General features: G+C 34.8%; 1 protein-coding gene across 1 annotated transcript in view; it reads right to left on the reverse strand.

The window, feature by feature from the left end:
* Positions 1 to 668: 668 nt before the first annotated feature.
* LOC128244639 (flavin-containing monooxygenase 3-like) overlaps positions 669 to 22,272 on the reverse strand; it is a 41,354-nt gene continuing 19,750 nt past the window's right edge. Inside the window, exons 2-4 of the mRNA XM_052962658.1 lie at positions 4,985 to 5,149; positions 3,024 to 3,711; positions 669 to 2,565 (exon numbers count right to left, since the gene is read on the reverse strand). Of these exons, the coding sequence (XP_052818618.1) occupies positions 2,217 to 2,565; positions 3,024 to 3,711; positions 4,985 to 5,149 (1,202 nt within the window). The 3' untranslated portion in view covers positions 669 to 2,216. The remainder of the gene's footprint in view (positions 2,566 to 3,023; positions 3,712 to 4,984; positions 5,150 to 22,272) is intronic.

The raw sequence follows: 22,272 nt of genomic DNA on the forward strand, positions 1-22,272 counted from the left end.
GTGTATCAAAGTTACTGCAAATTCTACAATTCTTTGAGCAAAAACAATTGCTTCAAGCAAAGCAGATATGGTTATGAATGCAGTGAACTATGAGAACTTTGTAATCGAGCAGAAACGCTAATTCTTTTACGACAAGAAAAACAGTGCTATACAAAATATTTTTTTTCTCGGACTTTTCTAAGATGGAACATATAGTTTAAAACAATCGAAATTGTTATTATTTTTTAAGCACTAGTGATTTTTGCTTTTCTGATTGAATGATTTGATAACCTATAAAATATGTGAATGCTTTTTTATCATTCTGATTTTACTTCAGGGTATCTAACTGACTTTGAATACAACCTTATTGGCTGACTTATTGTTCGTTATTTAAGCAAATATGAATCAAGTATATGTATGTTAAAGTCCCAAAGTATAAGCTAACATATGAGTGCGGTAGCTTTTGATTAACTGTATTTGAAAGGTAAGCAATCCATTTTAATAGCATATGATAAATTTGAAGGTATAAAAGTACACTAACAATGTCTAAAGGCTATCCAGCTTACAGACGACAATACTCCATTTCAAAAAAATAGTTGTTCAAAACCTAATTGATATATTGGAGAACATTCAGGTCTCAAACTTTGCAAGGCAACAACAAATGTGCTTTGGATAAGTTTATCGAAAATCAAAGATATTGATATGATAAATAATATACAATCTGCAACTAAATACGTTATATTTCATGCTGACTATTTTGGCTATGATAAAGATGAATGTGTGAATCTTATTTGGACTGACAAATTTGTGCAAACAGCTAATAAACGCATGGAAAAAGCGAAAGCTTACATTTTTTGGTAGGATAACTGTTATCAAAACCATACTTTTCTCAAAACTTGTACACCTAGCCCCAAAATTTGTAACACCCGACTAAATAGTTACGATAATAAATCGGATGACAAATATTTTGAACGGAAAAGAGACAAAATAAAGCGCACGGCAATTATTGGAAATAAGTCTGAAGGCGGCTTAGAAATGCCCGATTTCGGGTTCTTTTCTTTTAATCTAATTTGAAATCCACTGTTTTCTCGTTGCTCATGTGTGTACTATTTCAGTGTTTGAGGCGATTGATGCGATCTAGTCCAAGAGACAGCTGACCCACCAAGACTGTGTAAAAGATATCCCAGAGTTGAAACAGTACGCACCACACATACCTCACCAAGCAAGTGGCAATATTCCACTATCTAGTCTAGCTTTGTAGTCAGATTACTCTTTTTCAAAATTGTTGTCAATTACGTTTCTAGGGTGTGTAATGTTTAGTGACCTTCATAAATTTGGGAAGAAAATGCTAATGTCTAATTATCAATTATAGCTGGAATCCTGAATGATACCTTTGAATGGTTATTATTGCTTTGACTTTTTTAATGCATTTATAGTATTGTTAGATTTATGGTGTCATCAACAGTATTTAGAACTTAAACCTTGGCCAAAATAGCGAAAGAAAACGTTAGGAAAAATCACAATTAACTTAGTACATAATTATGTCTATTGCTATCAGAGACTATACTCACAGTGTTATAAACATTACTTTGTGTGGCAAGGCCTTAAAACTCTTGCTATAATTATTCCCAATTGTCTTAACAAAGATCCTAAAAAAGCATTTGGTGGAACCTGTTTTAAGATTTTTCATTACTTCTTTTCGAAATTGGAAGCTCGATTTACATTCAAAGAACGTTCCAGTACATATAAAAAGATATAAATCCATATCGTCGTTCAGAATATTTTGAGAAAAACGAAAAAAACACACACCATTGATGATTAAACTGTTGTATAGGATGTAGTCATATAAGGAATGTTACCATATTAACAAATGGCACAATAGTAATTATTGTTATTGCATAGTAAAACAAAATAGGAATATTATTAATTTAATGAAAATGTATGAAGTAAAAACTGTTCGTATTGATTGCGGCTACGAACAACTTTGACCTGATTATGTTAATTAGAGAATGAAAAACACATGACCCGACTTCATGACTGCCAGCAATAAACATATTCATAAACGTGTAAGCGGAACTACATAAAAAGCAAAATCCTGACGCACTGCACTTATAATGATAAAAAGCAATTTCAACCAAACAAATATAAAACATAGTTTTTGTTTCCTTGAATTTAATCCACAAGTCTGAATATGATACAGAAAGTAAGGTAAGCCATGTAAGCAATTCTGCGCCCATCTAGTCATAGTTTTTCACAACAGACTCTGTGCTGTCATCAAAAGTCCTCCACCAGCCGGACTTGAGGGGTCGCGATACCGTCCCCGTGAACGGTGACTGGAAGCTCTGGTCCCTGTAGCTTGCAACATCCGCATCCTTATCGTTTAGCCACTTGTGGAACATGTCTGCAATCTTCTTCGCTTCCATTTTGTACCCTACCGCGCCACTCAGGTCCGCGACAAAGTCCGCCTGGAAGTCGACTTCATCGTGGTATCCTTTCAGCCCCTGCCTCCTTTTCACCCACTTGTCCGCGTCCATGCGCATCTCCGCCTCGCTCTTCGGCTCGCCTGGTATGGTGCCCATAATGTACCTAAAATAGAGCGACACAAGGTAGTTTAATAGGCTATGCATACTTGTATATAAACTATATGTATGTTTCAGTATAATATAACAACATAATTTTCCGCATGTACACTAAAACATATATTGAACGAGTAAAAGATACATTGCAATATTACACTGAATCTAAAAAAATCCATTTAACTCTTTATTATTTAAATGTGACAGTTATTTGGAAACTCATAGACGTGAGTGAAACAGGCTAAAATGTAAGAAAAAGTAAAAGAATGCTGTTATAATCCGCAAATAATCAAGAAAATTCTTTACATACGGGAATCACTCACCTCGTTACAACTCTTAGACTAGTAATTCAAGTAATTCTAGCCAGTTTGAACCCGACATTCTACCATGTGCATAAACGGCTTTTATCAACGACTTGAAAAGTGTTTACGGTTTTAAGTATTAATCATTGTGTAATGTTCCAAGTACCTGCATGCCCACAAAGCCTCGTTTTCAAACATAGAGTATGAGAAGTACTGATTCTGGACACCCAGGTAGAACAATCGGCGGCCTCCGCCACCAAGCCATAAGGTCGCCTTGTACAGATTGTCCGGGTAGTAGGTTAGCCTAGATTGCAGCCGCAGCCGGTCTTCCAGGAACGGGAACGCGTACAGGTATCCGGTACACAAGATAATTGCATCAACCTTCGCACTGGAACCGTCCTTGAAATACGCTGTCTCGCAGTCAAGTCGCTGCAAGAGTGGCCGCTCTTCGATCCCTTTCGGCCATTTGAAGCCCATTGGTTTCGTGCGCCACGTGCAAATGACACTTTTTGCGCCGAACTTGATGCACTGCAAGGCTATATCCTCCGCGGAATAGCCCGCACCGACAGCCAAAACACGCTGACCTTTGAACTCTTTAGCGTCGCGGAAATCATGGGAATGCATGATCCGACCTTCGAATTTCTCTATACCATCAAAGGGTGGCTTGTTTGGAGCGTTGAAAATGCCGACTGCGACGATTACGTGACTGAACACTTCAGTAGAAGACACGCCGGCTTTCATGTCCGTTGAGACGACGGTGAAGTTTTGACTTGCATCATTATAAACAACGTTACGGACGACGGTGTTGAATTTGATATATTTGCGAAGGTCTTCTTCGCCCTTCGTCCATCGGCCTGTATAAATATTAAATAATATAAAAGCATAACGATAGTGATACAATGGTTTAAGAAAGGTCCCGTTAGCGCACAGTTTATCATTCTGATTAATGAAAACGTGATATTTTTAGTCGAGGTCGGGCAATATTTATTTTATTATAATAGGAACACTATTTTATCAACTATAAGGTTTTCATTAATTTTAATTTATTTGTTTTTGGCGATGAACCCAAATTACTATGGATTGAACCTGTAGTTATACATTCATTCCTTACATAGCATTATGAGTTTAACAAAGTACACACATTTGATAGAAAAAAAACAACCTGCGCTTGTTTGTCCACGAACAAATAGTCTTTAGTTTCTTAGGCAATAATTCAAAACTGAAGCCATGCACTCAAATATGTGAAAACATACATTTAAGCTTGAAAGGCGCTGAACAAAATATTGTTCATTGATATAAAGAATTTGTTTTATAAAACACGTTTCTCCCAAAAAGTATCCAAATTTTCCTTAAAAAATGATTAAAATTTCGTTCTGGTGCTGCAGCTAGGAATACGTTTATTAAACTGATAAGCTTTGTATGTCGCTAGCGAGTATGATTCATTGTAAGATTGATAGCAGAAATTAATCGGACCAATTATTTTGAAACATACTGGCAGCTGCGCGATCTCCGGGCGAAAGTATATTTGGACAGTGTAAGGTGCAAGTGAAAGGACATGACTGAATGTTTAGTTTTTGCTAAATAAATCGGAAAACGTACCAATGTTTAGTAAGTTATTTTTGTTACATTTTTCCTTTTTATAAATGAAGTTAATTTACATTTAATTATGATAGGTTCGTTTAGGCAATTTTTTATGGTAAGACAACTTTTTTGTAACCTTAAGTATTTTTGAACGTCATTAAAATACTTTGCGAACTTCTATTTGTTATGTTAATTGTATTATTTTGATTGTTATTGTGTATATGATGTATGTTTCTTGATTATTTTGTTTGGGTTATTTCATATAACCGTCCCGTTACGTACAATTGCGTTACGTTGTGCTCCATTACGTTCTTTTATGTTTAATTGGATTGACTGTTTGATGGTGTGGAGTAAATGGGAACGTGTGTATTAAAAACTAGTTCCGGTTTATTTATGTGAGAACAGAAGATGGCGCGGTTTAGTGATTTGAAACCGCGATATACAAAATAAAGCCAGGTAAGAAATGATGAATGCGGCGATGTCTGATTTTGGCCCTACGTAGTTAAGTTTAAATATCTGAAACGCTTTTCGTCATACAACACGTACCTTCTAGGTATTCCCTGAGGGCGGCTCTGGGCAGAAAGGAGGGTACGGGGCATCTAAAGTGGTCGTCAAAAGTATAGTCTGGGATCTCATGGCACTCCTTGGGGCCGTTGGACCACATATGCTTGTATTGGCCCCCGTGACACGGCTCACCGAACTCGTCTGTCCCTGGAATGTGACACAATCATAGTGCTAGAAGTGCACACATTGACATTAGAATTATGCAATATATGTATAAGACGACAATGAGCGATATAATATGTAGTTTGAATACCATACAAAGATACAGTGCGATAAGCGTCATAGGTGTTGTGTCGTCGGCTTAGTCGGCGTGCTCGGGGTCCGTTTTCACAAACGTTACCCTTGACGATAGCTCACAGTTCAATCAAAATATTTATATGAGATGTTGTGTTGCCATAGACAGTACGAACATCTACAACAAAACCCATTACTTTTAATAATTGTTGATTTATGCCCTTTTCCAAGGATAAAAAAACAGACGAGTGATTGTATTGACTCCGCGGCACTCTTTATCTTTGTCATGTGTTTCCAAAGAAAACACATGGGGTATTGACAAAGAATTCAAAAGACATAAAATGTATTGGCATGAATCTTAGAAAACACGTTCTATATGAAATAAGGCTTACGTATAGCAAGTCACATAACTATCATATCGCATGGTGGACGAGGAAAATATGCAATATTGCAATATTCTGCGTTACATCATATTGATCGTATTCTTAGATTGAACATTTGAAAGAAGAAATTGCAGAATATGGCAGTAAATAAATCAACTTTTGATGCATGTCTCATTGTCTTACTTTCATGGCACATGTGCACACTTTATCATTCACAAGGCCATTGTTTCGTACAATATGCAAGACTCGGTGGCCTTTATCTTGTGCCTCTAAACATGGCTTGTCCCTGACATTTTCGTTGTAGGTTTGATTACTTTGATTTCAGCGTTATGTGATTTAATTATTTAATCCTGTATTTACATTGTTTATTTCGGGAATCTGCGATCAAACAATACATTTTTATCTTCGCACGATTGTATTTGAGCTTTAAGTAGACTAATTTACTTATTCAAAAAGAGTGTTTGCGTTTGATTTAAATTCGACAAAACAAGTAACACGAAATAACTGTAACTGTATAGTTATACTCTGTATTGAGATATTGCTGTTGATAAGATATATATATATATCTTTCTCACTATCTCTTTCTCACTATCTCTGACTGGTACAGCCAGTTATAATTGTAATCAAATTTGATGTCTAGTGAGCCACTTTTGAATTGTCTAAGGACTAACACATACAGTAATATTAACACTTAAGGTAATTGGTAACATAAATTTTGCTATCATACCCTTAGTAAAGTATATATTTGGTTTTCTTTACCACTAATTCAGTATTATCCAGGCTGCGCCGGGCTGCCAAATTAATTTTTTAGTGATATGTAAGCAGTACAGCTGAATCTTCACAATATGAAAAACTACAGCAACAAGCAGAGTAGCCAAAAGTTTAAACATAAACCCCGTAAAATGGCACGGGGTCAACGCCAAAGACATAGAACACAAAAACAAACAATCAAAAACTAGAAACATGAAGCAATAGCACAAAACTCACAAAAAAACACAGTACTTATATACAAAATATGATGCCAAAAAATAATATAATTTTTTACTTGGTGTCAGAGCGATTGATTTTATTCAAGCAAACGCGCTTGCGTGAATGGCGAAATAAATCACTTAAAACAAACGATGAAGGACCTAATTGAAATTTGTTATCGTTAAAGCTTTTCTAATTGGTTAAATCGGAATCCGGCCTGAGATCCCAGTGACAGAGGCATGAGCGAAGACATCAATAATGAATGGTACCGCCGGTACAGATTATATGCAAATGTCCATTTCAAGTAAACAATTAAGCGAAAAAGAACTTGCATGGAAAACCTCTCTTCTCTAGGCAATCAAGGCAATAACAAAATATGAAACATTTTTTTCGCCTTATTACAATCACTCGACACTGTATCAATGAACAATTCGATAGTCAAGCTTTTATGACAACAATTTGCTAGTTATTGAAGCCTTGCTGTACCATGTTTTAGAGTGATTCCTTTGTTTTGTTTAAAAAAAAACCACCCATATCGGGCCAGTCAACAGAAAACAGCTGAACCGTTTAATAACAAACGTGCAGATAAATTACAACGCATTTCACGTTTACCGCACGCTAGTATTTGAATGTGTCCTTGATAACATGGTACAAACAGTTACGCCCCTTACTATCCTCGTGATTGAAATGATGCACCCGCGATGAGGCGCTCGTGTATAATTTCAATAACTCTCGTTGTGGCATCATTTACTTTTATGACTCAAGTTAATGAATACTTTGATAAGATTTACCTTTTGCGTTTTTATTTATTTAGGATTGTTGGGATAAGCGTGAGGTTTGTGCACTTAAACTGGTTTAAACCCCACGGTAAATTTACATTTTACTGACCGTTCCAAGGCGATACCTAACAAGCCTTGATAATCATACCTAGTTTTTTGGACGGTGCCCCTCAGGGCCCGTCCTAAGTAGGCACATCAGCCGATCCCAACTACCAGCCAAAGCACGCCAAAATCAGCGCGTACAAATGGCACTAAATAGTTCGTATCATTGTTTTGAATACACAGCTGATTTTAATTGGCTGTTACATAGTTGTTTTTTTTTTAAATATCTGGGCGAATAGTGAGAGAAGTAGGTCATGTATAACTTATTGACAATTGATACTGAAATCAAATATTTATATTGATAAATCATTTCGCCAATATCGACCTGTACATGGAAATAGTTCCACCTTAAGGTTACACACCACCATTGTCATTTCCTCTATCATTCAATGTGTAATGATTATTTTTAGACAACATTTAAAGGCATTTCGAGCGAATGCAGCTATGATAAACATATATGTTCTTAAAGTACAAGCTTTAAATTACCTTTTAAGCCAATAAAAAAGGGGGGGGGGGTCAAGTTATTCCTAAGAAAAATCTCTCCACTTGAAAAAACAAACTCTAAAATTTGCACACTCCGCCATGACAGTTCTTCCAAAATGACCTTTCAACTATAGGGCAGCAGTTTATGCTTAAATCTCTATTCTAAATGATAAATCAAGCAATAATAGATACTCAAGGTATAAAAGTTTCAGGAATAATGATATTTTTGATTTACAGTGTATTGAACATGTGAAAACATGTCTATCAGTCATAAAAACATTATTTTTTATTGAGAATTTTCCACACAACGGAAGTACATATGACGCAATGGTGACGTCATACCTATAATACCAAACTGCATTCGGAACTCCTCGGCCATTTTATCGAAAAAATGGCCGAGGAGCTCCAAATGATCAGCTGACATGAAAAACAAATCCGTAAATGTTTCGAACTGAATACTGAAGTACATTGTTGCTAAACAGATTAATTCAATACTTTAAACTATCGAAATATTTTAAAATATATATCATACTGTAGATTCTTTAAGTAGAATCATCAAAATATGATGCGTTAATGACATGACCCAAAATGCCCCGGTTTATCCAAGATGGCGGACGAATCAACACATATCCGTGGAATTTCCGATGTCAAATGGGATTTAAGGCATCAAACTAGAGTTTTACAATGGATTGTTAGTGCTAAAAAGGAGAAGTAAAAATAAGTAATTGAATAACATCATCACCTTGTGGTCATATTGGCTGAATTTAACGCAATACAATTAATGACTGAAATACATCTGGTGAAAGGTCACCCACTACTAAAAGTCACAGTGATTTGGTGGGAATGAGCTGAATTTTGACCTTTACAAAATTTAGTGACATTTAACCTAAAATAACCTAAAATACATATTTTTTTTCTTCATATTCATCAAAGGGGTCACTCCTACCAACGATCTAGCATAAAATAACTATGAATTACTGCACTTTTTCAAAGTCAGAAGATCTCGGAATTGTCTAAATTTAGACAATTCGAGATTTTCTGACTTTGTGAAAGTGCAGTAATTCATAAAAATCCTTTAGAAAAAAAATAAATTAGGTTATTTTAGGTTAAATTTCACTAAATTTTCTAAAGGTCAAAATTCAGCTCATTCCCACCAAATCACTGTGCTAAAAGTAAGTTGCAGTAAAACATGGAAATACGAACTCAGTGAAAATCCAAAAAACAATAACGTCGTTTTGCTTCGTGCTAATAGTAGATGTTAATAATTGTTGCAAATATTGATGTGAAAAATAATGATAATAACTCGAAACAACTTGCATTCTGAGTCACAGTTGTCATCTTTCTGCATTAAAAATATATTAGTATTTCTTTAAAATTGTGAAAATAATGCACAAGTCAATTGTAACCACGGCCACCCCAGGTCCGGGGATATACCGGGGAATAGCCAGTGAAATTGGTCGTGTTTTTGCTTTTCAGGTGGCCCCGCATTGCCGGGTGAAGGCGGTGGTTTTGTCTGCTTTAAATATAGCGGGTAATTGGCCTTACCTAGGGTCCCCGGGGTGCAGGGACCTTGGCGGGGATTTTACCAACTGTTTGTCCCCCTATGGCATGGAATTTAGCCAGTGTTGGCTGTACTGAAAGTCAAAGTCCCCACTATTCCCCAGATCTGGGGGGGGGGGGCCTGGTTACAATTGACTGACCAGTGCATAATTTGGTTCCCTTTATGCCATGTTGATCTGATTCATACCATAGTAAAATATTTTCTTCAACTGTAACACTTCAATATTAAACACTGCATTGCAAAATAGAAACACAAAAGTTTCACATAATTTATCTTGAGCCAATATCATTGTTTAATCACACAAGTGTGTATAATTACACAAGTGTTTCATTAAACACTTAAATTCCGATCAGCTTCTGTCAACATAGCATTGCCATTTTGGAACTATCTAGCTGATGCGCGTCATCTTGAAGCTCAATATACATCAAGTCGAAAATTATAGACGTGTTCACTACGTGACGTGCCATATCAAAAATGGTAAAAAATCATTCAATGTACAATTATTTGAACTAAATAAACTTAGTGCTTGAAATGTCATTCTTGGCTAGGAGAAAAAGTTGAATGTGGACATAAAAAATCGCCAAAACATAACTTGTCAAAGACTCTGAAGTTGCTGTTTATTTGGACTAGTCAAATATTAAACTTTTCAACAAGATAAAGTTCCTATAAATGATCCTGGCATAAGGACACGGAGCTAGCCCGGCTGTATTATCTAGACGGTGCTAAGCCCCTGGTGAGCCTTAAATGCCTTGATTTGAAATCTGCCACTTATTATTCTCTATCATTGACTACACATTTTTCTTGTATGTTAAAATTAACAATGGTAAAAGATAATGCATAACTTAATTGTGCATGCTGGGGATATCAATATTGTATACATGTATATAGCTTTACGGATATTTACAGTGTTTAAATAGCCCAAAAAGGTCTTATTCAATGAATTTTTTTTTATCAAAATACTAGAATATAGACAGGATTTTGACATTTTTTGGCAATTAATTAAATAAAAATTGTTCTGTTGCAAATTTGGGCAAATTATTCTCATTGGTATGCCTATCAAGCATCAAACATGTATGTCTAAACAAGATCAATAAAAACAAGCCATATTACTGAACTGTTCAGAGAAAATCATGCATAACCCTTTTATATAAATATGTTCTCCCTCCAAACAGAGACCTGGTATGTTAATTTTGCATATTTAATCCAGGACATCCACATACTATGAATGCACTACCCCCTTTGGCAGAATGTTACACTGCCCGTATTCGTTATTTCAATTTAATTCTGAAGACAGCATGAACTATTATAGAAAAGGAGTGTCAGTAATTCAGTCTGACAGCCTGTGATTTTTTTTTCAATCAGAAGGAAATTTTGCAATTTTAACATGGCCATGTTTTGACATGCTTGCACAGTGTGTGAATTGTGATCAAAATTGTGCTTGGTCAATTTTGTGGTAATGCGTATATCTTGGACTTGTGGCCTGTTCAAAAGGATACAGCATTTGGAAATGTCAGTTCAAACCTGACAAATATGAAATTCGTTTCCTTAATTCAATTTTGATATTTTCAAAACACCCTATTTTTTTAAAAAAAACTTGTTTTAATAGATGTTTATGGATAAGAAGAATCTAAATTTTAACATCAATTTGTTAAGACTAAGAAATAATGAGCCCTTAAAGCTGCACTCTCACAGATTGACTTTTTTAACAGCTTCTTTTATTTTTTTTGTTTTGGAAATAGCGAATTTTTGCGTGTGCAAACCAATGCTATAAAATATCTGACAAAATAACAGATCTTAGATTTTCATATTTACATTAAAAAATTGATGTTTAATGGCTTAAACTGATACTAACGGTTAAAGAAAAATGCATAAAACATCAATTTTTGAACTTAAGCATAAGAATCTATGATCTGATTTTTTGTCAGCAGTCTTATATTACTGGTTTCCATGGATTTTCGCAAAAAATGGCTCGTTCCAAGACAAAAAATAAAGAAGTTGTCAATACTTTCAATCTGTGAGAGTGCAGCTTTAACAACAAAAATAGAATAAACCTACAATTAAAGGGACTGTCTCACAGATTGGCACCAAAAAAAGTTGTTTTTTTTGTAAAGAATCTCAGGACAATTATCTAATAGAATGTGTTACGCTTTGATGTCAAAATTGTAAAAAAAAGAATACCAAAATGTTAAAAAAAAATGTGTCGGAGCCCGGGTTCGAACCCGCGTCGCCAAAATTGTAAACTGGTGTATTCCCTACTGAGCTATCAAGGCTTACACAATAAGGGTGACATAATTAAGCTATAAACCTACCTCGGTAATATCACGTGATAACGCCGACTAGGCAATCACGCATAAGGAATGAATTTCCCCGGTAGACTAACCTAGTAACTTTTTTTTAATGGAAAAATACGAAATAACCGCTAAACTTAAATAAATTGTCAACTATGTGGTACTTCAATAATTAAGTTTCAATGCATTGTACACATCGATGCCAAGTTTATGTCATTTTTCGACAATTTTATTTTTTTCGCTATTTATTCATCTGTGAGACAGTCCCTTTAAGCAAATGAAATTTCAGATAGGCATAAATGAAGTGCTATCCTTAATCATTAACAATTTCATTCTTCAAGTTTGGTTTTTCCTCAGCCTTCTGTCACTCAGCTGATGCACAATCCCTGCATAAGATTTGACGTCGACAATGAATTAGACAATGAGGTTGTATTCTAAGTCAGTTAAATGACCTAAAGTAACTAGCTTAATGATTAAGAAGGGCTCATTATCAGCAATCACTCCACCCATTCTTAATAATGTTTTGTCATAAAGAATTTGTTTGTGTTTTTTTATTTTCTTGTATTCTTTATATCCAGTTAAATACAGCCATCACATATTTGTTCTCTCCTAAATACACATTGGGATATGAATATAACATTTGTCTATTTCTATTGGTCAGAAAAAAATATCACGACCCCAATATTTATGAAACACCGCTGTTGGTCAAGGACAGGTCACGCGGTGACACCACATTTTTCCATTTTCCAAATTTATATCACACCAAAATGGCGTCTTTATTCGGATTTGATGAATATTTCAATGAATAAATAAAACATTTAAACAGGGTAACAGGTTGTCAACGTTATACTTACATTGCAGGGATAGTAGGTGACATAGTATTGGATATATGGGGGGGGGGGGGCAAGAATCCATATTAAGGTTCGAGCTTCACTCCACCGCAATATGGTTTCCTTTACATTGAATATCCCATATCAGGTTACCTACTGACCATGGAACTTATAGTATCCTTCCACATGTTTTAAACAAATTCATTGGCAAGAATATTTTTTTTTAAATGACAATTTGTCATTTTGTATTCATTGTGATGAAAAAAGGTAAAATTAAATTTCCAACCAATTCTTAAGAGGAAAATGTGATATTTATCTTATCTCCTGATAAAAACTTTCAATCAGGTTGGGTACTGAATGGGGTACTATATTGGTTTAAATAGGAAATGACGTCATGAAGACATAGTAATCTATGACTTCATCTTACCGGTGACCATTATGATGTCACAATTAAAAAGAAAGAGTTTAGTTTTTTGTTGTTATTCCTTCTGCTGTACTTGATATCACATTTATATGTATTCTTCTTACAAACAGTATGAGAATGGTCCCATGATTCTCTGGTTTGAAATTTAATAAATTTAATAATACAACATTTTTGCAATGCATGCATGTAGTGCAGAGAATAGCATCGCTTTTATGGTATCCTGCTTTTTACTAGAGAAGTAAAACAGGTTGGTTGTTTTTGCTGTCTTTACTTCAAGAATATTTTGATAAAAAGATACTAAGACTCGTCATCATATAAAAGACTGTATTATACAACTCGTCAAGGAAAAATGTTTGTAAGCTCGACAAAGGCTAACTTATTTACACATTTCCTGAAGTTGTTGAATACGTTTTTTAAAGCTAAATCAATGAAAATTTGACATCTGTACTGTTTTGAAAACAAACATATATTTATATATGTCGTTCTCGGATGACTCTGACTGGGACCTTTTTGACCTAATTATTTTTTAGAGCTATAGCATTTAAGACAGTTTTGAAAACAATATTTAATGTTGTGTTTTGATGACCTAGATTGTGGCTTTTTGAAACATATTTAAATGTGAAGCTTCAGCCATGAAATTAAGACCATTTATTCGAAAACAAAAATCAAAATTGTGCTTGGATAACGTTGTCCTTTCGACATACTTTCCTATTTTTAAGCTACTTCAATGAAAGTATTTTAGTACAGTTTTCAAAACAAAAAGCAATGTTATGCTTTGATGACATAGAATATGATTTTTTGACATACATTCTGTTTTTAAAGCAACAGCAAAGAAATTTAGACCATGTGTATAACTTTTAAAACAAATATTAATATTGTACTTGAATAACCTTGATAATTACCGTTTAACCATCTTTTCTATTCTAAGGTACTGCAACGAATTCAGTAAGTTTTGCAAAACAATTATCAATGTTGTCCTCAGATCTCCTTTACTGTGACCTTTTGACCCTCTTTCATTTGTTTTCAGATTGGTCAAAATGTACTGCTTTAAAAATAATTATAAATGTTGTGTTTGGCTAACCATGATTGTGACATTTTCACTTATTTTTATTTTTATTTTTGTGGCCACTGCAATAAAATGTTGCTATGTTTGGAAAACAATTCATCATTGTTGTTCTCGGGTTACGTTAAAGGGACTGTACACCAGATTGTCACCAAAATTTTGTTTCCTGTAACGCAACTCAGGACAATTATTTAATAGAATGTGTTAAGCTTTGATTCATAATTATAGAGAAAGAACCAAAATGTAAAAAAATAGCTGTCCAGTGTTGTATCCACTGTGCTACGAAGGCTTTCTCCAAATGGGTGGTATATTTAAGGTATATACCTAGACATACCCAGTAATATTTTTAATGGAAAAATACGAAATAACTGCTTAGCTAAAATAAATTGTAAACTATGTGGTACTTCAGTTAGTAAGATTCAATGCATTGTACACATTCATACCAAGTTTATGTCAGTTTTCGACAATTCTTTTTCTTGCAAATTGATCATCTTGTGCACAGTTGCTTCAACTAAGGCCTACGTTTTTAATTTTGAGAACAACATTGAACTTTGGACCATGTTTACTGTTTTGAAAACATCTGTTAATGTTCGGTTATATTGATTGTGTCCTTTTGGCGTATTTGTTATGCAACTGGAATGAAATTTTGACCATGATGTAGTTCTGCAAACAAACATGAACGATAATATTGCCAGGTGACCTTTTCATCAACTTTTCAAAGCTACAGCATTAAAATGAAATTAAATGAATATGTTTGGAAAATAATATCAAGCTTAGATATTTGGTTTGAAGCATTGTCTAATTGTCCTCACCTAAGAGTGTTCAAATTATGCTCCTATATTCAAGATTAGGTCCCGATGATTTTCAGTGTTTATAAGAGAAAGCACTTAGTTCTATACTTGCAGCAGACCGAACAATGTCACCGTCCATCAGCACTTTCAGTGCTTTGATTATATATAGTATGTATGCACTGTGCTGTTTGTGGAGTTTTGTGCTGCTCTGCCAAGTTTCTTGTTTGTGATTTTTTTGTTTTTATGTTCTATGTTTTTGGCATTTACCCAGTGCCATTAAACCGGGTTTATGTTTAAACTTTTTGCTACCGAGCTTGTTTCTGTAGTTCGCATACATGCCAAGAAATACCAGCCAATTTTTCCGTTTTTCATTTCTACACGAGAGTCAACTTCAGCTACACATTAACCTCTAATTGACCGAGAATCTAAAGTCAAATTCTCGTGTAATCATGTTTTTCTAAAGAATAATGACTGGGTCGTAATTCTATTAGGGTTTAAATACATCCTTACACCGGCCAAATCCTAATAGCCTCTTATACAACAATACAGTTATGAATTTGATAAATTAATCGACACAATCTAAGCTAAAGGCGCTATTTCAATACATTTAGATGTTGCGGAGTTAAGAAATATAAAAAGATATAGAGGATATTTGTTTATTTAAGATCGTATTTTATTTCACGAGTGTCATAAAAAAACATATTTTCACGAGCGGCGAAGCCACGAGTGAAAATGTAGTTTTTTTATGATCACGAGTGAAATTAAATACGATCTTACACTGAAATAAACAAATTTTCTGTTTCTTTTATGCTTATTTTCGGAGTTTTATTTGTTTTTTATTTATTTCTGAATTACCCTCTTTTTTGAAAGGGGTGGGCTTTACGCCGCTACCCGTGGGGCGCCCCTCATGCATAATTATAGCTGTCAACTTTTCTACTTTCGGTTTGCTGAGAAATAGTTCTCTGCTATTCATTCTTATAGCTAAATATTCGCTCGTTTTTTATTGCAAAGCTTTATGAACAGTAAACAATGAAGTATTATTAAATATCCAAAAATAATGAAAACACTTTTTTATTTCAAGATGGACATGAAAACATAACCAAATTACTACGCCGCTATTTAAAGAATGAAAATTTGGAAGGTCAAATGTGTTAGCAAAACAAATGTGGATACTCATTGGATTTTAACCATTTTTCTTAGTTTAAGACTGCATGTACGCGTGTTTTTATAGTAAGTTAATAGGCAGTCATCTTACTGTTAGAGACCAGTCTGTTTCGCTTTAAAATGTTTGTTTTCCAGATAAAGAGTAAATGCCACGCTAGTTTGTTGACACCTTTTGAGGTGTGGGTGGGGTAAAACATATCGGATCTATCTGTAAATTGTTGTGTGAATTCTCCAGGAAGCTCAATTCACGTACACCAATTGTTTACAGTTCAAAATACATTTGAACGATGATATAAAATTTTATTTATGTTCGAACAGTTGTTTTTGTCTGTAATTTGTTTGGTATGAAAGCAAATGTTCGAACATTCAGCTTCAAAGATCAGTAAAATGTTTGATAAACGGGATAACCGGTAATAAACGGTAAGTTGTTAATTTCCAATTATATATTTATCTAAATTTATAAAACATTTCTTTTATATTTTTTTAACATTTTTGACATAATTTATTGAAGTCCAGTAGGCAAGTACATGTAACAACAAAGGAATTTAAAGTAGTTCTGAAAGTTGATATTTTCACTCCTTATTTTGCAGTGAAAATATCAAATTGATATTTTCACTGTTGTTATTTCACTGGTTTAACCCCATATTTCATCGAAAAGCATGAAAGAAATATCTGTACTTGATGTTTTCAATCTTTAAGCATAACTCAAATGCCTAGTTTAGAGAGTTAAACTTGTCAATGAGATTTTTAAACTACTAGTACATCAAAGATGTAATGCTTAGGCCAAAAAAAAAAATAGGTTCGTTTCCGGTCTCCTTCCCAAAAAAAAGAGGGTAGGTAGGTAGGCATTTTTTTTTTTTTTTTTTTTATTTTTTTTTTGTGGGGGGGGGGGGGGGAAGTGATCTAGAATAGAATGCGGCTGACTTTTATTCAAAAACAACCATATTAACTGCGTATGAGACAATTTTAAAAGGTACTAAAGCATAAAATGTAAATACAAGTCCATTCATTTATTAAGAACTGTATAATGTGTATTAATTATAATGTATAGATATACATTTTCTAGAATATAAATGCATGTATTGTTGAACATGTTTGTCTGTATGACAGATGTCGAAAAAGAGTGCCTCAGATTTGTCAATTTTTCATATTTACCAATTTCACATTTGTGCTATAATGCTATTCTTATATTTGATAGAATATTAAAATTCTAAAACTCTCCTGAAAACTTTGGGAGAAGTGACTTCTCCCTTCAGTCAATTTAGGGAGAAATGGGGAGACTTTAAGGAGAAGTGATACTTTCGTAACACCTGATACAAAAACTATGCCATAACACACACCTCAGTTTATATTCACATTCAAACTGATTGCTATAACTATATAAAATGTTCATAAAAAATGTATCATTTTTGGCTCAGCAAAAGTGTATGTGTCAATGTCACATAGTTTATCTCCAAATAGCATCTAAAAATGAAACAAAAACCAAGACAGCTAAGGATTTGAAACAATCAAAATGACTAATAAATGACCTGTCAATATAGTAGGGGGACGAATCTTATTTTGGTACGTTCGGGATAGGGTACGAATGTCACATTCAGCTATGCTGTTATTTACTTGTCTCTGGCTAAATAATATGCTGACATTTAAGAACCAAATGACATTTTTTAAATCACTGTCCTTGATGAAAACTTTACCAATACATAATGGGAGGTTGAGAAATTAACTCGGAAAATTGTTCTGACAAAATGGCGATCTCGCCGATATTTTTGACATCGTAAACAGGAGAAAAATACTGTAGTATTAAAACTCTACATAAAGCAAAAAAAATAATATGTTTTTGTGTTTACAAATCAATTTTTTATCATGAACATTTCACGAAAACCAATTAAATATTTGGTGATACGTCATGTTTTTGATTTTCTTAGCGCCACCTTGCCGATGGCCCGAGATGGCTATGACCGTCTGCTTCAAAAACATCAATGTTTAAAATGTCTGGCATTGTTTGTTCAATACATATAACAATTACTTTTTAACTTCATCAATGCTTGACACGATTTTTCATAATTATGTCGCCTTTTCTATCTCATTTTAATGAACGTATATCATATTATCAGGTTCTTCTCAATGTACATTCTGATTGGTTAACTTTCAATAGCTCCGCCTACCGGCGATGTTTTGGTAATTGGATGACACGGCCGAATTATCGGATTAGGGGATTACCCTATGGCTAATTGCGATGTTTTGACTAATGGGACAGTGGCCAAATACTCGCTGATTGACAGATTTACAATGTGTTAAAATTTCGGCGAGGTCAATGTCGCTTTGATGACACAAATGGGCGATTAAATTTGTTTTATTTATCATCAAAGGCGGCTCTGTCAATGAAAAGGGCACAGCGGGGCGTTTGAAAAGGCAGCAGGGCGCCATAAAAGGGCAGCGGGGCGCCCCGCCACGCTAATTATGCTTAGCTGGAGCACTGCTGACCACCAAAGATAAGAAAATTAACGGAAAGAAAGTACCGAAAAGTACTAAATATGCGCGCAGTTAACTTTTACACCAATAAAAAGTATAGGGTCGGCGCGGAAATAAGAGGGTCGGTCGGGCGACCGGAAACAGACCTATTTTTTTTTTGGCCTAAGTGATATGTTCGGTGTCACAGTTGTTTTACATGCCATAGTCAACTGCGTGAAAGACGTGGTGTATTCTCATTGGTTGGATGCAATTCTGCAGCACGTCAGCAAATATACAAAATCATCGACATCAATGCAGCTGCATGTGTATATTTGATATGTCAAACCTAAGTAGGGCACAAGCTTGTTGTCTCTATTCAGCGCCGTAGCCACACTGAGGCACACCGAGGCAGTCGCCTCGGTTAAAATTTGCCGAGCAAATAAATAAAAATAACTATTGTAATGAAAACTAATACAATCGACTTCTGAATTCGTGAAACGACTACAATGTTACATTTAATTATGAAAAAAATGCCATAGTAACAAACACTGAGGCAAACCGAGGCACCTTCTTTGCTGTCATTTAGCACTGTCGGAACTCTGTACAATGTATCGAACCCTACAGTAATGCCTTTTTGCTCGCGAATTGAGGGCACGCTCTATGTATAGAATGGAACTCCGTATTATTCAATTGATTCCGCATGAATTTCAAATATGTTATGTTTATAATAGCATGGACAATATAAACAAATTTTATAAACGAGTTATAACATGTTTCATTTTATACATGATGCTTAAATCTCGGCTACATGTAGGAAATAAATATATATATATATAAGCTGAAATGAGAAGCTTCAGTTGCTAAATGTAGAGCACGCATGTTGTACACGCTTGTAACGCGCGTTATAAAATAAGCAAACACCGGGATATAATTAAAGTTATTATAAAACCTTCAGCAGAAGGAATTCCTCTCAGAGAGAGAGATGGTTAAAAGTCTAAAACCGCAAGAACGGAAAATAATTACTTCTTTATGCACTGGATAAGTAAATATGATAAAATACGTTCCAAACCAAATATCACGCAGTTTACATCGCTGCAGCCAATAACAATGGGACATAGACCTAACAATTGTCAAGGAAAAGTGTTTGATAGTGAGTGCATCGACAATGAGAGACCAAGTAATTGGCGTTTAGCCTAGGATTACTGACCCTGATCTACATGCTAAATATTGTATGCATTGTTTAAATCAAGTAGTATATTCATCATGCACTAAGCTTCCATCGATTTGCAATTTTATGAACACATTTTAACAACTTTCTTTCTTTTTTTCACAACTCCGCAAAATACACATGCCATGTAAAAGCTCAGTGTCTGACATTTGAAGCGACTCGCCAGAGAATGAGGAGGAAACGAATATGTCATATGTTAGTGGACTTCAAAAGGACAAACTCTCCTTATTCTCTCGGTTACAATATGGTTATCAAGAATAGTTTCCATTAGCACCCTGTCCATTTTGAACATGCATTTATCGCATTACAGGTACTTTAAATGAACTTGATGAAAGCGGTATATAATTGCATTTATAAGACTCTTTTAAAGAGATGTATGACAGGTCAGTTATGAAAGCTATACAAATAAATATATTGTCAGGAATGCCAGACAAAATCAAAGGGATAATGACAGTGTTAATACATCAGTGATGGACCATAATAATATTAATCACTTCTATTCATTTTAGACCACTTAATACAGCACTTTACTTACTTTACTTGTTCACCTGAACAATTAGAAGACGCTAAAGAGGGAACATATTTGTTACCTGGAAATCATTATTTATATGAAAAAAACTACAAAAACAAGCTTAGTAGCCAAAGGTTTAAACATAAACCCCGTTTAATGACACAGGGTAAACGCCAAAGACAAAGAAATCAAAAACAAAAAACAACACAAACAAGAAACAAAAAACAACAGCATAAAACCCCACAAACAACACAGTGCACATAAACTATATAAAAAACTAGGTATGCCAGTTTATCAAGGATTGTTAGGTACCGCTTTGGAACGGTCAGTAAAATGTAAATTTACTGGGGGTGACCATCTTCCGTTAAGCATTGAATACAAAATCCGTCAAACAAACATTTTCAAACGAACCTCCAATGATAAGCACATTTGAAACCAATGTAACAAGATGGAAACTATGGAAGGGATTATCCGCCAGTTAATGCATGCTGCTTAATGGCATTTCTCATTTTAAATTGCAAGTGCATTCGTCTAAATGGCAGGTGCCTTCGTGCAATTGCTTTGTGCCTATTTGTTATTGACAAACGCGTTTGTCTATGTTTACAACTTTAAGTTGCCTTCACTTTATTGCTTAGTGTTTACGTCTAAACGACACATGACATGTGTCAAGTTCTTACATTTAAATAACTTAATAACTAAATTGTGTACAAAACTACAACTTATCTATAAATACTAAATAACTGATAATATTTATAAACTGTAATAAGACCATTGAAAGCTAAATTAATATTCATCAATAGCAGTATGCATTTTTCAATAAGCATATAGACGATAGACGAATGCATCTAGACGAACACAACTAAACGAATAGAATTAGAAGGGAACCAGTAAATATTGGTATCCTGCGACAGCAACAATAAATGGGAATGGAAACCAAAGGCTGGTACCCTTTTAAACCACGGGAGAGCACTCTCGCGACTTTTGCTACGGCAGCAGTCAACAGTTTTCGTGCAGGAGCTGTCAAAATTATATCAAGAAGAGGTAATGTATGACATTATCTGACCCTTAAAATTTAATACTGCTAGATGCTATTTTCTGCTGATTATTTTTTTCCTGGATGTTTTCATTTGGTACTGAGTTAGACACATATCGAAATTCTAATCTGCGTTTCGGCCTGACTTTGAAATGTGTTGTCTCCTAGGCGGTGAGATTTTGACCAATTTTCGATGGATAACATGCATGTTTTGAATTTTCTGAGGCCATCAAACAAAATCCAAGTATGAGTATAGTGCTATCCTTCGCAAGAAAATATGTACGCCTGGCTGTCATGTATAGAAATCTATGCATGTGTTTCATTCATTAAAATTTTCAATTTATTTGCCTTCACTGGCTTCAGGACAGCCAAAGCATGTATACTAGAAATCTGTTATCAGCATCACTAGTGAATCCGGAGGGGGGGGGGGGTTGACCCCCCCCCCCCCCATAAATCGTCCAAGTTAACTTTTTATTTCAATATCGGTGACAAAAAAGTAATAAAATGCACCAAAAATGCACCATTTCGGACTAGAAATTGTTAAAATCATCTTGGGGCAAACACCCCTGCAAACACCTTAAACCAAAATAAAATGGTTCTGAGGGAAGGGCGCATGTCAAAAAAATTGCGCCCATAAGTTATGCCCCCTCTTAAGTCAGATCCTGGATTCGCCCCCGAAGTGTGACTTTCTTATTAGCAGTTGGATTGCAGCTCCCCACGCCTAAAGATATTCATTAAAACTTTGACTGGCCTCAATGCCAAACAACCAGCGAAGCTCGGCAGAGCCCTATTACGGTCACACATAGCACTACTTTCGTTCAAAAGCTGCACATACTATCAGCCTAAAAAAAGACGTAAAGGTGATGGAACCAGTATTTTTTCTATTCATAAACTATAATGAGCGCGTGCATGCCGGACACCAACGTCATCAGAGCGTGACGATACGGAAGAATGAAATTTAAACTATGAGACGCGG

This window comes from Mya arenaria, chromosome 8, assembly GCF_026914265.1.
Source record: "Mya arenaria isolate MELC-2E11 chromosome 8, ASM2691426v1".
Taxonomy (NCBI): Eukaryota; Metazoa; Mollusca; class Bivalvia; order Myida; family Myidae; genus Mya; species Mya arenaria.